A 16,281-nucleotide genomic window follows, 5' to 3' on the forward strand; every position below is an offset into this window, starting at 1 on the left:
TTCAGCCGGTTCGCGCAAACCTGTTCCTAGAATTTCCCAAATTCGCTGAACCGGGGCTTAATTCTTGAGACAGGCGCGGGGAGATGGTAAGCGGCGGTGGGCCCTAGGTGTTAAAGAATTAACCGGTTGTAGAATCACTTGAGGCAGAGCAGGACTGCAGGGGAGGAGCGCCACCTATCTGTCTGACCTGGAACTTGCGGTGTCTGCTGTTAGAGCACTCTCCTCAGCTCGTGCTGCTCTGCTCTGCCTCAAGTAATTCTTCTACTGGTTAATTCTTTAAGCCGGGGGCCCACCGCATACCATCTCCCGATCCTGTGTCCACCAGGTAGGCATGGAGGAGGGGGGGAGATCTGAGGGGGACTGGGGGCGATCTGAAGTTGCTGAGGGGGACTAGGGTTAGATCTGAAGTTGCTGAGGGAGACTAGGGGCGATCTGAGGATGCTGAGGGGGACTGGGGGAGAGCTGAGGAAGATGAAGGGGACTGGGGGAAAGCTGAGGGGGACTGGGGGAGCTCTGAGGATGATAAGGGGGACTGGGGATATCTGAAGATGATGAGGGGGACTGAGGGAGATCTGAGGAGGATGAGGGGGACATCTGAAAGGGACTGGGGGAGATCTGAGGGGTACTGGGGGAGATCTGAGGGGTACTGGGGGAGATCTGAGGATGCTGAGGGGGACTGGGGTAGATTTGAGGGGCACTGGGGGAGATGTGAGGGGGACTGGGGGAGATCTGAGGATGAGGAGGAGGACTGGGGGAGATCTGAGGGGGCTGGGGAAGATCTGAGGATGCTGGGGGAGATCTGAGGATGCTGAGGGGGACTGGGGAAGATGTGAGGGGGACTACGGGAGATCTGAGGATAATGAGGTGAACTGGGGGAGATCTGAGAATGATGTAGGGGACTGGGGGAGATCTGAGGATGAGGAGGGACTGGGGGAGATTTGAGGATGATGAGGGGGACTGGGGAAGATCTGAGGATGCTGAGGGGGACTGGGGGAGATCTGAGGATGGTGAGTGGGGCTGGGGAAGATATGAGGATGATGAGGGGGAAAGGGGGAGATCTGAGGATGCTGAGGGAGACTGGGGAAGATGTGAGGGGGACTACGGGAGATCTGAGGATAATGAGGTGAACTGGGGGAGATCTGAGAATGATGTAGGGGACTGGGGGAGATCTGAGGATGAGGAGGGACAGGGGGAGATTTGAGGATGATGAGGGGGGCTGGTGGAGATCTGAGGATGCTGAGGGGAACTGGGGGAGATCTGAGGGGGACTTGGGGAGATCTGAGGATGATGAGGGGGGCTGGTGGAGATCTGAGGATGCTGAGGGGGACTGGGGGAGATCTGAGGGGGACTGGGGGAGATCTGAGGATGCTGAGGGGACTGGGGAAGATGTGAAGGGGACTGGGGGAGATCTGAGGATGACGAGGGGCTAGTGGAGATCTGATGATGCTGAGGGAGATTGGGGGAGATCTGAGGATGCTGAGGGGGACTGGGGGTATCTGATGATTAGGGGGGTTTGGGAGATCTGATGATGAGGGGCGAAAGCTTATGATGGTGATGAAGAGGGGGAGATCTGATGATGAGGGGGAGAGGTGATGATGAGGGGGAGATCTGATGATGAGAGGTAATGAGGGGGAGATCTGATGATGATGATGATGATGATGATGATAAGGGGGAGAGCTGATGATGGTGGTTTTTCACTATAAAAGGGCGGTAAGGTGAGAGAGAACTAGTTTCTAAAATTTCTGAATCCCACCACTGGCGATAACCCGTATCAGAGATTAGTGAATCCGGTCACAAGTATTTATCAGTGAAAATGAAGGGTCTCACTCTGGGGTTGTCCTAATTTTCTCCTGAAGCCTCCGGCTCTTGAAGGAGAAATATTCCTGACGTAAGGTCTTAGTCAGAAAGTTGGCTATTGGAATCCAGAAGCAAACGGGCAGCGACTCGCACACAGACAGCTGAAACGCACAAAGGAATTAATGAGACAGTTATCAGTTAATGAGAGAGACAGTTATCAGTGTTCCCGTTGTAAGCTACATGGCGAGAGCTCTCCTAGTTTGATAGCTGCTCCGTGAGGAGCACAGATGGCTCTTTGGGTGATGTGGCAGCCACCAGCAGTAATGCTAATGGGTATCATGACAACACGTTCTCTCTTCATCTCCTGGGGATGGAGGAATGTCTGAGTTTCCCGTGATGGGAATTGAACCTGCAGTCACTATGAACAGATATTGCAGTGGGAGACTAAACTTTCTCTTGGTGGGTAAAACCTTAGACTGAGCTATCTCTCACTTGGTGGGGTCTCAGACTGAGCTAACTCACGTTGTGTGGGGTCTTGGACTGAGCTCTCTCCCATGTTGTGTGGGGTCTTGGACTGAGCTCTCTCTCACGTTGTGTGGGGTCTTGGACTGAGCTCTCTCTCACTGGGTGGGGTCTTGGACTGAGCTCTCTCTCACTGGGTGGGGTCTTGGACTGAGCTCTCTCACTGGGTGGGGTCTTGGACTGAGCTCTCTCTCACTGGGTGGGGTCTTGGACTGAGCTCTCTCTCACTGGGTGGGGTCTTGGACTGAGCTCTCTCTCACTGGGTGGGGTCTTGGACTGAGCTCTCTCTCACTGGGTGGGGTCTTGGACTGAGCTCTCTCTCACTGGGTGGGGTCTTGGACTGAGCTCTCTCTCACTGGGTGGGGTCTTGGACTGAGCTCTCTCTCACTGGGTGGGGTCTTGGACTGAGCTCTCTCACTGGGTGGGGTCTTGGACTGAGCTCTCTCACTGGGTGGGGTCTTGGATTGAACTGTCTCTCACTGGGTGGGGTCTTGGACTGAACTGTCTCTCACTGGGTGGGGTCTTGTACTGAGCTGTCTCTCACTGGGTGGGGTCTTGGACTGAGCTGTCTCATGTTGGGTGGGGTCTTGGACTGAGCTGTCTCATGTTGGGTGGGGTCTTGGACTGAGCTGTCTCATGTTGGGTGGGGTCTTGGACTGAGCTGTCTCATGTTGGGTGGGGTCTTGGACTGAGCTGTCTCATGTTGGGTGGGGTCTTGGACTGAGCTGTCTCATGTTGGGTGGGGTCTTGGACTGAGCTGTCTCATGTTGGGTGGGGTCTTGGACTGAGCTGTCTCATGTTGGGTGGGGTCTTGGACTGAGCTGTCTCATGTTGGGTGGGGTCTTGGACTGAGCTATCTCATGTTGGGTGGGGTCTTGGAATGAGCTATCTCATGTTGGGTGGGTCTTGGACTGAGTTATCTCATGTTGGGTGGGGTCTTAAACTGAGCTATCTCATGTTGGGTGGGGTCTTGGACTGAGCTATCTCATGTTGGGTGGGATCTTGGACTTTGCTATCTCCATTTATCACTGTAGGTTACAGATAGCAGGTAAATACACTTAATAGGGCACCCCTTACACATAGCACAATTTACATATGTCCCCCCTTACACACTGCAACCTGTTTCCACTCTCCGTTACCTGGATATAATGGAACCAGTACCCTGCTGTTCGGTGGGATTTTCCGATCGTACACACAGCCTCCCGGGCGTACACTTTAGGAGAGGGGACGAGCAAGGGCCACCTGTCCAGCAATCCATGGAAACTGGACGTCATGTTCGTGTTGACAAAAGAGGGCAGCAAACTCTGGACAAAGATCCCCTGGGACTTGTACTCATAACGCAGAGTTTGCGTAAAGTAATCCATAAAGGCCTTTAAGGATAAATCAATGTGTATAATAACCCATTCACTTATATATACAGAAGAGCCCCAGCACGCAAATAGATACAATAGACCAGCGGTGCGCAAACTGGGGGGCGCCAAATAATTTAGGGGGGGCGCGGGCTGCGTGCGGGGAAACCTGGGGGCGGGCAGAGCTGTGCACGGGCGGCCAGAAGCTCCGTGCTGAGGCTGCTGGTTCTCTGCTCTGTATCTTGCAGAGGGGGCGGGGCCTTGCTGCGGGGCCTTCCCTGCACACAGACAAGCCCTCCTCCTCCTGTCTGCTAGCTGCCCGTTTTTAGCAGCACATGGGCAGAGCTGAGCTGGCTTAGTGTGTGTGTGTGTGTGTGTGTGTGTGTGTGTGTGTGTGTGTGTGTGTGTGTGTGTGTGTGTGTGTGTGTGTGTGTGGTGAGTGGGTGTGTGGTGGGTGGGGGTGGGTGTGTGGTGGGTGGGGGTGTGTGTGTGGTGGGGGTGGGTGTGGTGGGTGGGGGTGTGTGTGTGGTGTGTGTGGTGTGTGTGTGTGGGTGTGGTGTGGTGGTGGGTGGAGTGGGGGTGTGGTGGGTGGGGGTGTGTGTGTGTGGTGGGTGTGTGTGTGTGTGTGGTGGGTGGGGGTGTGTGTGGTGGGTGGATGTGTGTGTGTGGTGGGTGTGTGTGTGGTGGGTGGGGGTGGTGGGGGTGTGGGTCGGTGGTGGGGGGTGTGGGGTGGGGGTGTGTGCGGTGTGTGTGTGGGGGGGGGGGTTGAGTGTGTGTGTGCGTGGGGGGGTTGAGTGTGTGTGGGGGGGGGGTTGAGTGTGTATGTTTGTGTGGGGTTGAATGTGTGTGTTTGCGTGTGTGGGGGGGGGTTGAGTGTGTGTATGTGTGTGTGTGTGTGTGTGTGTGTGTGGTTGTGTGTGTGTGTGTGTGGTTGTGTGTGTGTGTGTGTGGTTGTGTGTGGGGGGGGGTTTGTGGGGTTGTATGTGTGTGTGGGGCTGTATGTGTGTGTGTGTGGGGGGGTTATACGTGTGTGTGGGGGGGTTGAGTTGTGTGTGGGGGAGGGGTTGTGTGTGGGGGGGGTTGAGTGTGTGTGTGTGGGGTTGAGTGTGTGTGTGTGGGGTTGAGTGTGTGTGCGTGTGTGTGTGTGTGTGTGCGTGGGGGGTGAGTGTGTGTGTGTGCGTGGGGGGGTGAGTGTGTGTGTGTGTGTTTGTGTGGGGTTGAATGTGTGTGTGTGTGTGTGTGGGGTTGAGTGTGTGTGTGGGGAGAGGGGTGTGTGTGTGTGTGTGTGTGTGTGTGTGTGTGTGTGTGTGTGTGTGTGTGTGTGTGTGTGTGTGTGTGTGTGTGTGTGTGTGTGTGTGTGTGTGTGTGAATGTGTGTGTGTGTGAATGTGTGTGTGTTTGAATGTGCAGAAATGTATGAATGTACAGAAATAATGGGGAAAAAAAGTGAAAACACTTCCCTGCTCGTGCTTGCAAAATTATGCAGGACACCCTGTGCTCATGCTTGGAGAGTTGGTGATGTCACCGCTCTCAGCAGCAGCGTGGACGCAGCCTAATTTTGCAAGAGCGAGCTGTTGAGGTATGTAAGTATTTATTTATTTATTTATAAAATATTTTACCAGGAAGTAATACATTGAGAGTTACCTCTCGTTTTCAAGTATGTCCTGGGCACAGAGTAAAACAAATAATACATGGTTACAAGTACAGTTACATAAATGAACAGAGTATACATTATATACTGTACAACACATTGCATGCACAGTTAAAGAAAATATATATTATGGGCGTATGAAACAGTTACAGACCAGATTAAAATGTGAGACAGCCTTAGATTTGAAAGAACTTAAACTGGTGGTGGATGTGAGAGTCTCTGGTAGGTTGTTCCAGTTTTGGGGTGCACGGTAGGAGAAGGAGGAACGTCCGGATACTTTGTTGAGCCTTGGGACCATGAACAGTCTTTTGGAGTCTGATCTCAGGTGATAAGTGCTGCATGTGGTAGGGGTGAGGAGCTTTTCAGATAGCTGGGTCGCTTGCCCATGAAGAATTTAAAGGCAAGACAGGAAAGGTGAACTTTGCGCCTAGACTCTAGTGATGACCAATCTAGTTCTTTGAGCATATCGCAGTGATGTGTGTTGTAGTTGCATTGGAGAACAAAACGACAAATTGAATTGTAGAGGGTGTCAAGTTTGCTAAGGTGGGTTTGAGGAGCCGAGCCATATACTATGTCTCCATAGTCAATAATTGGCATTAGCCTCTGCTGTGCGATACGCTTTCTGACCAGGAGACTTAGGGAGGATTTGTTCCTGTAAAGTACCCCTAGTTTGGCATAGGTCTTGGTTGTCAGGGTATCAATGTACATCCCGAATGTTAAGTGGGAGTCAAACCATAAGCCCAGGTATTTAAAACTAGTGACAGGGGTTAGGGTGGTGTTAGCGTTGGTTCTGATCAGGAGCTCAGTCACTGGAAGCTTTAAAAATGTAGTCTTGATCCCAAATACCATTGTTACAGTCTTGTCGGTGTTTAAAAACAGTTTGTTTTTGGAAATCCAGTTTTCGAGTCTCAAAAAGTCAGACTGAAGTATGTGTTGAAGGTCAGAGAGGCTATGGCTGTGTGCATATAGGATTGTGTCGTCTGCATACATGTGTATTGAGGCTTCCTTACAAGCTGTGGGAAGATCATTAATGAACACTGAGAAGAGTAGGGGCCCCAGAACAGAGCCTTGCGGTACACCACAGGTGATATCCAGGGGGTTGGAGTTAGAGCCTGAGATGGACACATGTTGGGATCTTCCTGATAGGTAGAACTGAAACCAGTTTAAAGCATGCTTCCCTATTCCAGACCTCTGGAGTTTGTTAAGCAGGATAGCATGATCAACTGTATCAAAAGCCTTTGCAAAATCTAGGAATACTGCACCAGTGAGTTGTCCCCGTTCCATTCCACACTGCATTTCATTGCAAACTTTTAGCAGGGTAGTTACGGTGGAGTGTTTGGGACGAAACCCAGATTGGAATTGGCTAGGGAAATTTGTCTTGGTATAGAAATCGCTTAATTGGGAGTGGACACATTTTTCCATGACTTTGGATAGAATTGGGAGAAGTGAGATTGGCCTGTAGTTTGAGACAGTGTTTTTGTCCCCACTTTTGAAGATTGGGACAACTCTGGCAGTTTTCCAGGTCTTAGGGATATGGCCTGCAGACAGGATAGAGTTGACTATGGACGCAATTGGTTTGGCAATGGCTGGGGCACCAAGTCGTAGGAACCTAGATTGTAGTAAGTCAGGTCCACATTGGCTGCTTAGTTTTAGTTTGAGGAGCGCTTGTATAATCTCCTCTTCAGATACTGGGCCAAATTGAAAATTGTGGGCAGTGTTGGGAGGGGGTGGGACTATAGAGGTACTCCCAGGATGAGATTCAGGTTTGTGGTTTGGGCTGCGTTTTGCTAATAAGTTAGTGGCGCACCCTACAAAGTAATCATTGAATGCATTTGCAATGTCAGTGGGGTTTGTCAGAGTAATATCCCCCTTAGTGATTTTACTTGGTTGGTGATGGTTAGGAGGCTGGAATATATTGTTGATAACCTTCCAGAAGTTAGCTGGGTTTGATGTATTTTGGTGGAGATTGTCAGAGTAATATTGTGCTTTTGCATGCCTTGTTTGCCTTGTGCACATGTTCCGCAGGCATCTGTAGTGATTGAGATCCTTGGTAGTGCCAGTTACTTTGTAGCTTTTCCACAAGGTATCCCTGAGCTGGTAGAGTGCAATAAGGTCAGTTGTAACCCATGGAAGGTGGGCCCCCCGTACCCTTATTTTGCGCAGTGGAGCATGGGTATCGCAGAGTTTTAAGAACTCGTATTGGAAATAGTCGAGTGCAGAATCAGGGTCGGGAATTAAATCGATTCTGTGCCATGGGCAGTTGGTAAGGTCATCCAGAAACTGTTGTGGGTTAAAGTTTTTAAATGTTCTAGTGAGGAGAACTTTAGGGCTTGATTGGGGCGTTTTAATTTTCCTTACACAGTACACTATTGCATGGTCACTGAAAATGTCAAGAAGGATGCCAGAGGATTGGATTCTGATGGGGTTTGAGGAGATAATCCAGTCTAGCAAGGAATGGTTATGCGAGTTCAGGTTTATCCGTGTGGGTTGGGAAATGAGTTGCGATAGGTTAAGTGACTTGAGTTGTATCTGGATTTTGTGGTTTTTAGGGTCAAGCCAATTGAAGTTGAAATCTCCAAGAACTAGCAGCTCACTCTTCTCATTCAGAGAGGAAATGGAGCCAAGAAATTGGGTGATATCAGTCAGGGATTGTAGAGGGGCTTTAGGGGGGCGGTAGATGCCAGCAAGCAAGATTGGCTTAGAAAAGGGGAGGCAGATTTTGCCAACTAGAATTTCAAAAGAGGATGGGCTTGGTGGGCAATTTAACAGTGTAAATTGTAAGGTGTCTGCAATATAAAATAACACCCCTCCTCCTCTCTTTGACATATCTCTCCTAAAAATGGAGTATCCCTGAATGGCGATATTTGCATCAGGGGTTTTAGGGGATAGCCATGTTTCTGTAAGAATGATGGCTTTGGGTTTATGCATAAGGCACCATGCCCTTAGTTCGTCCAGTTTGGGCAGCAGGCTCCGGATATTTATATGGCGACAGATAGCCCTTTTTGGAATTTAAAGGTGGAATTCTCAGGGGTATGGGACAGAGCTGAAATGGGAGGACATGGGTTAGGTTCAATATCACCTGCTAAAGAGTGACTTATAGTGCCGGCGACGCAACGTCGCCCGAAAACAAATACATTGTCGCCGCCGCGTGCCCTTATAGTTAGCGCGACGTGATTTTTTGACACCGGCAATATTTGATTTTTCAGGGGCTGTCGCCTCGTGACAGCCCCTGAACCAATCAATGGCCTGGTCGCCTGCGCCGAAACAAAGCGAAATACAACTTTCGCTAGTGGCGACGGTGACGTCACGCGTCTCCGTCGCGGGCACTATATGTGCGGCCTTAGACATATTTGTATTTATATTGTATACCGTTTAATAAAGTTTTTTTTTTAATGTGATTTTGATTAAATCAGGCAGGGGGACCCGAGAAATTTCATGGACAAAAAGGGGGCCTCGGCATAAAAAGTTTGCTCACCCCTGCAATATACAATTGTCAAGTTGAATAAATCAATAAAGATATATTTGGCAAAATTTGTAGCAGCTGTACAATATACCCAAATGCAGGGTCTGGAGATCACATCTCGTGAAACAACAACTACAACAATGTGGAGGGAAAGGAGTGGCTGAGGGGTGAAAAAAAGGGGGGTGAAGGATAACATCAATGTGACAACAAAAAGGGGGGGGAAAGGAAAAACGTACAATACACGTAAAAATGTAGGGTGGAAAAAGTAGGGGGGGGGGCAACGAACGTTTCGGGGCCTCAGACGCCCCTCCTTCAAGCCCGTTCCCACAGATACAAATGATCTGTGGTACTTCCCTAATTAGTCTCTGCAGTAGTCCCTGCAGACTGCCCCAGGAGAGTCATAGGCGTTTGCAACAGCAGAGGATGCGTATTTTGCCTTATTTGCTTCACTTCTACTAACTTGTTTACCTCCAGCTGTTAGTCTCAGGCTTTTACTAGAGATGGTGGGACTTGCACTGTATGTTAGCAATCCAATAGCCCCCTAGGCAGGGTTTAGCAATATTGCTTATTTGCATATCCGTTATCATATTTTGTGATTATCTGCAAATACTCATTATACGGGTTATAGGGTTTAGCAATATTGCTCATTTACATACCCTTGATCATATCTTGTGATTATCGGCACTACACAGGTTAGATTACCTTGATTTATTCAGACTAGGTTTATTCATCTAGTACATCATATGGTCTCAGGGTTTGTCTATCTAGAGATTTTCGTGTTGGGGGGGGTGTTAATTAGGGAAGTACCACAGATCATTTGTATCTGTGGGAACGGGCTTGAAGAAGGGGCGTCAGAGGCCCCGAAACGTTCGTTGCCCCCCCCCTACTTTATCCACCCTACATTTTTACGTGTATTGTACGTTTTTCCTTTTTTCCCCCTTTTTGTTGTCACATTGATGTTATCCTGCACCCCCCTTTTTTTCACCCCTCAGCCACTCCTTTCCCTCCAGATTGTTGTAGTTGTTGTTTCACGAGATGTGATCTCCAGACCCTGCATTTGGGTATATTGTACAGCTGCTACAAATTTTGCCAAATATATCTTTATTGACTTATTCCAAGTGACAATTGTCTATTGTATCTATTTGCGTGCTGGGGCCCTTCTGTATATATATCTGATTCTATTGGGAGTCAGTGGTCCTCCGTGCACCAATTTATCTACAGTTTATATCTATACATTTAGTTCTTTGTGGAGTGCTACCTAACAAACATACTTTTTGAATAACCCATTCACTGCCACGCTGGCCTGAAACACATAGCACAGGTTAACAATTTATATCTTGGAACAATGAGTAGGCTACATGCAATTATTGTGACCAATCAGCTAAGTGATTTCCTATACATTAAAACTAGGAGGTTGTGGTATAAATATAATACTGAAACAAGACCTCTGTGATATTGTATACAGTATGGTAAAGTTAAATGCTAAAAAGAGGAGGGCAGGAAGATGCATTTTGTAAATAGAAATGATCCTAAGAGCCGTTCATATTTTTCACAATTACATCATTTTTTTTCTTTCCCAATTTTTTCTCCTGAAAATATATATCACAGAAAATGAGAAACTCCCAGTTTCCCCCCAATCCTGCAGCCTACAGTGCAGAAGGAATCCCAGAAACCACCATTACCGCCCCCCTATCTGCAGGCGCTGAGGAGTTATGTTACCTTTGTAGCAGCGTAGACGGTTAATTGTGGTGCAGGTTGCACGCAGCTCACTGAAGACACATTAATGATGGCTCCTTTCCTCCTCTGTACCATACCCGGCAGTACTATATGCACTAGCATTGTAGCCGCAGCAATGTTGATATTTATCATGTCCCAAATGTTCTCCTCCGGAAGCTCAGTAACACACTGGGGATAATCGTAAAATGCCCCAGCGTTGTTCACCAAAATGCCCACATCCACGTGTCTTAGGGCCTCCTTAATGGGGGGGTACACCTCGCGGCCACGGCTGAAATCCGCCTCTATAAAGCTGGTCCTCACCCCGTAGGTGCCAGCGATGGCGTCAGACACTCTCTGCAGCTTCTCTCTGCTGCGGCTTATCAGGATAATGTTCACACCGCGGCTCGCCAGCTCCTCCGCGTACGCTTTACCAATGCCGTCTGTGGCACCTGAAGAACAAAGTCAGACGGGGAAAACAAGAGACTCGTTACCCATTTCAGGAGCCGGACCCTCTATTTCTAGGAGGCTGAACTTGTTTGAACAGCGACAGATTTATGGGTTCAAGTTATTCTTACAGAATACGATGTCTCATATCCCATCCCTCCCCTCAGTCCCACTCACCGGTCACTACGGCCCACTCCCCATACTGCCTGACCAGGTCGGTCCTGCTGAGCAGACGTGGGGTGACATGCAGCCGGATCACACTGTAGCACTCACACAGGAGGCTGAGGCCTTTCCGAGCTGTGTACCACGCTCCCACCACAGCAAGAACGTACAGTAACACGGAGAATCTCTGCAGGGCAGACACGGCCTCCATTGCTCTGCAGGAGATGTAACATACAATGATAACATCTCTCCCTTCATTTACATTTATTTCATCAGTGTCACATGAATATGACACACCTACACTAAGTATTCAAAATGCATCGCCCAGGGGGTAGGAAATGTTATACTTAAGTAATAATCCCCGAAGAACAGGGCATTACTGGCCAATAATGCCATGTTCTGAGGGGATTATTACTATTATAGGCTAAATGTAGACTTTTTTCATAACATAATAGACACTTTGGTAAAGATATATAACTCGGAACTACGCTGTTGCACCTGTGTAGGAAAAAGAAGTAAAGTAGCAAATGAGAGGGGAGAGAGGTGGGGATGGGGGGGGGGGGAGAAGAGAGAAATGTGCGGGGGGGAAGAAGAGAGGTTGAGGGGGGGGAAGAAGAGAGTTGAGGGGGGAGAAGAGAGAGGTGAGGTGGGGGGAGAAGAGAGAGAGGTGAAGGGGGAGAAGAGAAGTGAGGGGGGAGAAGAGAGAGGTGAAGGGGAAGAAGAGAGAGGTGATAGGGGGGGAGAAGAGAGGTGGGGGGGAGAAGAGAGAGAGGTGAGGGGTGGGAGAAGAGGGAGGTGAGGGCGAGGGAGGCAGAGAGAGGCGAGGGGTGGGAGAAGAGGGAGGCGGAGAGAGGCAAGGGTGGGGGAGAAGAGATAGGTGAAGGGGGATTGAGAGAGGTGGAGGGGAGGAGTGAGGTGAGGGGGGGAGCAAGGTGAAGGGGGAGCGAGGTGAGGGGGTGGGAGGAGAGAGATGAGGGGGTGGGAGGAGAGAGGTGAGGGGGGAGGGAGAGGTGAGGGGGAGAGAGAGGTGAGGGAGAGAAAAAGAGGTGAGGGGTGGGTGTGAGAGGTGAGGGGGGGAGTGAGGGGGGAGAGAGGTGAGGGGTGAGAAGAGGTGAGGGGGGAGAGAGAGGTGAGGGGTGGGAAGAGGTGAGGGGGGGAGAGAGGGTAGGGGGAGGGGTTGAGGGGGGGAAAGGGATGAGGGGGAGAGGTGGGTGAAGGGGAGAATTGGAAGAACAGTTGGGGGATAGTGATTTTAACTACAAACTATTAAAAAAAACATAAAAATTACCTTAGCAGAAGCTATACAAGTGGTGGAAGAAATATTACTTTGTTGCAAGTAACAAAGTTACTATTAGCTTCTGACAGCACAAGCAGCTGTGAGAGAGAGCCTGCATGTGCTGTGAGAGAGCCTGCATATGCTGTGAGAGAGAGCCTGCATGTACTTTGAGAGAGAGCCTGCATGTGCTGTGAGAGAGAGCCTGCATGTACTGTGAGAGAGAGCCTGCATGTGCTGTGAGAGAGAGCCTGCATGTGCTGTGAGAGAGAGCCCGCATGTGCTGTGAGAAAGAGCCCGCATGTGCTGTGAGAGAGAGCCCGCATGTGCTGTGAGAGAGAGCCCGCATGTGCTGTGAGAGAGAGCCCGCATGTGCTGTGAGAGAGAGCCCGCATGTGCTGTGAGAGGGAGCCCGCATGTGCTGTGAGAGGAGAGGAACAGAGATGCCGCGCTCCCTCTGCATCTCTGAAAGGCGAGTTGGCAAGTTGACAAAATTCTGGGCATTACTGTATGAGGCATTACTGAATGAATGATGCCCGGAATTCTAACCAATCAGAGAGCAGGGATTTCAGTAATGCCCAGAATTTGACTGCTTTAGCCTATAATATTTTATAAATCCACAACCTATTCCAAATACTTGTATTATCCATTATCTCCACTGAAATAACAAACCCGCAGATAAGCGAAACTGTCCTAAAAATGACCGGACACAGATCAGAATTTATTCTGACTAACACTCATTTGTACTCCATTTCATTGTAAAAACAATTTAAGGGCTTGTCATTAATATCCTTATCAGACAAAATAAAATGAGCTATTTAAGAGCTAAAATTATTTAGTTATTGATTACAATTAGTACCAATGAAATTAATTTGTCAAAGTATACCTTACCGCAGCAGTGCGCAAACTGGGGGGCGCGACCCCCAGGGGGGGCGCGAGACAGCCGGCGGGGGGGCGCAGTGTTTACAGAGGCCCTGCGCGCTTCCTGAAGGCACTTAAATGAAGTGCCAGGGGAGCTGCAGGGCCTCTGTAAACCTTACTTACCTAGGCTCCGGCGGCTTCCTTCCTGCGTCGCCATGGCAACGCGGCGTCAAAATGACGCCGCAAAGTCACGTGACGTCACATTGCTATGGCAACGTGCCGTCATGACGCCGGAGCGCAGGTAAGTGGGGGTTAGGGGGGGCGCGGGAGTGAGGGGACTGCCGACAGGGGGGCGCAGAGAAAAAAGTTTGCGCCCCCCTGCCTTACCGTATGCTACTAATTAACACAGCCCATGTAATCCTGTTTTTGTGCTACTCGTAGGGTAATCGCTTATGGCAGGGGTTCTCAACTGCCGTCCTCAAAAGCCCCCAACTGGTCAGGTTTTCAGGATATCCCTGCTTCAGGCCTCGTTCAGGATGCCAGAGACAGGAGGTGGAGGGCGCGCGTCCGCGTGTGCGCGCGTCAGTCTGCTGAGCGATGTGTGCAGCTTTCAGGAGGCGGGGCTACAGACCTGAGGTTAGGGATCGGTGTTGCACTGTTGAAATCATTCTCAAGAATGATTTGATTGGCTGCCGAAGTACCAGTGACGCTGCTGCAGCTTCAATAAACAACTTGAGTTGTTTATTTAAACTGGAGCAAGCGTCAACTCTGTACTTCGGCGACAGGGCAGCTGCTACCCTGACAACCGATATTAACTTTAAATACTTTGTTTCGAACGTGCACGCGCACGTAGCGAAGCAGGCACCCTGAACGAGGCCTCAGATGGTGAAATAAGAGAAGCGCAAAGTAAATAATAATAATAAAGCTCCTCCGTGCTGCTCAAAAATAACAGTCTCTAGAAACTGTAAACAAGAATTGGCGATGAAAAATGAAGTGCAATAGAGTGCAACCAACACAAGAAATAACCAGTAATACCCAATAAAACTGATGATTGTGCTCAAGTGATAAGTGAACAAATCACTCACATGGATTTTTGCAGGAGAAAATCTTGCCACGCTTAACCTCTCTTATAGAATGCATAGAGAGAACATAGCGTGATACAGTTTAATGAACATGCATACAAATATGGTAGGAAAAAGGCACACTCACATTCTCCCAATATGTAAACGCATTGAGTGCTATAAGGGCACACTCACACCTCTCTGGGTCACCCGAAATCCACCGGAGTAGAGTCCTTGTTGGCAAACCACCCCGCGACTCTGACTTGGATCCTTGTGGTCACTGGCGCTGTCGTCGGCACTTCCGCGTCTGCGCGCACTGCAGGTACGGTGGCTCGCAGGGGACAGGACTCTTCCTCACCGGGGTCCTCAGAGGGTCAAAAAAAACCTACGCGTTTCACCTTCTGTTCTTTACGGCTTCCTCGGGGGTTGTGAATTTTCTAGTCCTGCCCTTCGAATATTTATAGGCACATAAGTCCAATAGCAGCATTTGTCCAATATAGAAAGGCGCCAAAATATTAACCTACTCGCCTCTGATTGGATCCTGCTCCGTTTTACTCCTAAACTGTAAAACACTAAAGGGAACTAAATTCTAAACATAATTACAATAAAATACAATTTTAATACAACATACATATAATTTTAAAATCCTTCCTCATGGAAATATAAACATATAATGAAATACTTTTATGGTTAAACTGCCTGACATGACATTAATCTAATGCGATAAAGTATCACTAAAAAATAGAAGAGACAATTGTTAGAAATAATCACATTACCATAACCACAATACCAGAAAAATAAAACATATTTAAGACCAAAAGGTACAAACATTTTAAAAAAAATGGGAGGAGGGCAAATATGCCTATCACCAACCTCCAGTAGAAAAATCTATACTAAAAATAATTTAAAAATATTAAAATGTGGATACTAAAAATCAAAATTATCTAAAAAAAAAAAAAAAAAAAAAGATTACATTAAAACTGTTACAATTTTGGCAACAGTAAATAACAAAAAAACAGTGAAATTACTCTAAAAAAGGTCTAAGTTCAAAATCAATGTTTAAACCCAACGGTTTTAAAGTTTTGAGGCGATAGATCCATAGGGTCTCTCTTCTGGACAGATCCTTTTCTCTATCTCCTCCTCTCCAATTTGTGGAGACAGAATGTACGCCCTTGAAGAGTAGAACCCCCCTGGATTTGACTGATGATGCAATTTAAAATGTAAGGAAACATTGTGTGTTTTCAAGGCCTATTCTGATGTTTCGCAGATGTTCTAACATCCTAATTTTTTGTGGTCTACTAGTTCGGCCTACGGACATTCCAATAGATATATGACAAAACTTAAATTGCCGTTTATCAGATGTCTAATTGGCAATGTCTCTTTCATTACATTCAAATTGAACTCCTTAGCCCTATTAATCCCATTGGGACAGGCTTTACAATGTAGACAAGTGAAGAAGCCTTTAGGATGCGTATCTAGCCACATATCCTGAGCCCCCTGGGTTGTCCAAATTTTCCTGTTTTACCTTAAGAACACTCGGGGCTAATTTTTCCTTTAAATTTAAAGCCCTTGAAAATATTAACTGAGGTTTTGAGGGTAGAAACTCTCCTAACAAGGGAACCCGTTGAAAAAAAATTCCAATGTTTATTCAGAATATTATTTCTTTTTCCAGATTGTGTACTAAACTGTGTTACAACTGGGATCCAATTGTCCTGAAATGTTTCTTGTTTTTTTCTTTCTGGACTCTTTTTTAATGGAAAGAATCTCCTCCCTTTTTAAATTACTGACTCAGCATTGCACTGTCCAATAGATCAGAGTTATATCCCTTCTCCCTTTTTATCTATTTACTATAGTTGTCATTTTATGATTTTCGTCGGGTTTTATTTTGTATTAAAATTCAAATAGTTGTTTGTTCTGTTACATTTGGTTTTGTGAGACTTATCAATTGGTGTCAAATTTGGATCTTGTGGTATCAGTTATTTA

At 47.9% G+C, this 16,281-nt stretch overlaps 2 protein-coding genes across 5 annotated transcripts in view; one reads left to right on the forward strand and one right to left on the reverse strand.

The window, feature by feature from the left end:
• The window catches only part of HSDL1 (hydroxysteroid dehydrogenase like 1), an 82,315-nt gene that overhangs the window by 12,445 nt on the left and 53,589 nt on the right, over window positions 1-16,281 (forward strand). The gene's annotated exons all lie outside the window — the stretch shown is intronic.
• LOC142470040 (inactive hydroxysteroid dehydrogenase-like protein 1) lies at window positions 1,381-11,344 on the reverse strand. Its single transcript, XM_075576904.1, has 4 exons — window positions 11,119-11,344; window positions 10,501-10,946; window positions 3,459-3,689; window positions 1,381-1,958 (listed from the first exon to the last, which is right to left on the reverse strand). The coding sequence occupies exons 1-4, from the start codon at window positions 11,312-11,314 to the stop codon at window positions 1,824-1,826; spliced, it is 1,008 nt and encodes a 335-aa protein (XP_075433019.1). The 5' UTR covers window positions 11,315-11,344; the 3' UTR covers window positions 1,381-1,823.

Source organism: Ascaphus truei, chromosome 19 (genome assembly GCF_040206685.1).
Source record: "Ascaphus truei isolate aAscTru1 chromosome 19, aAscTru1.hap1, whole genome shotgun sequence".
In the NCBI taxonomy this organism is placed as follows: Eukaryota; Metazoa; Chordata; class Amphibia; order Anura; family Ascaphidae; genus Ascaphus; species Ascaphus truei.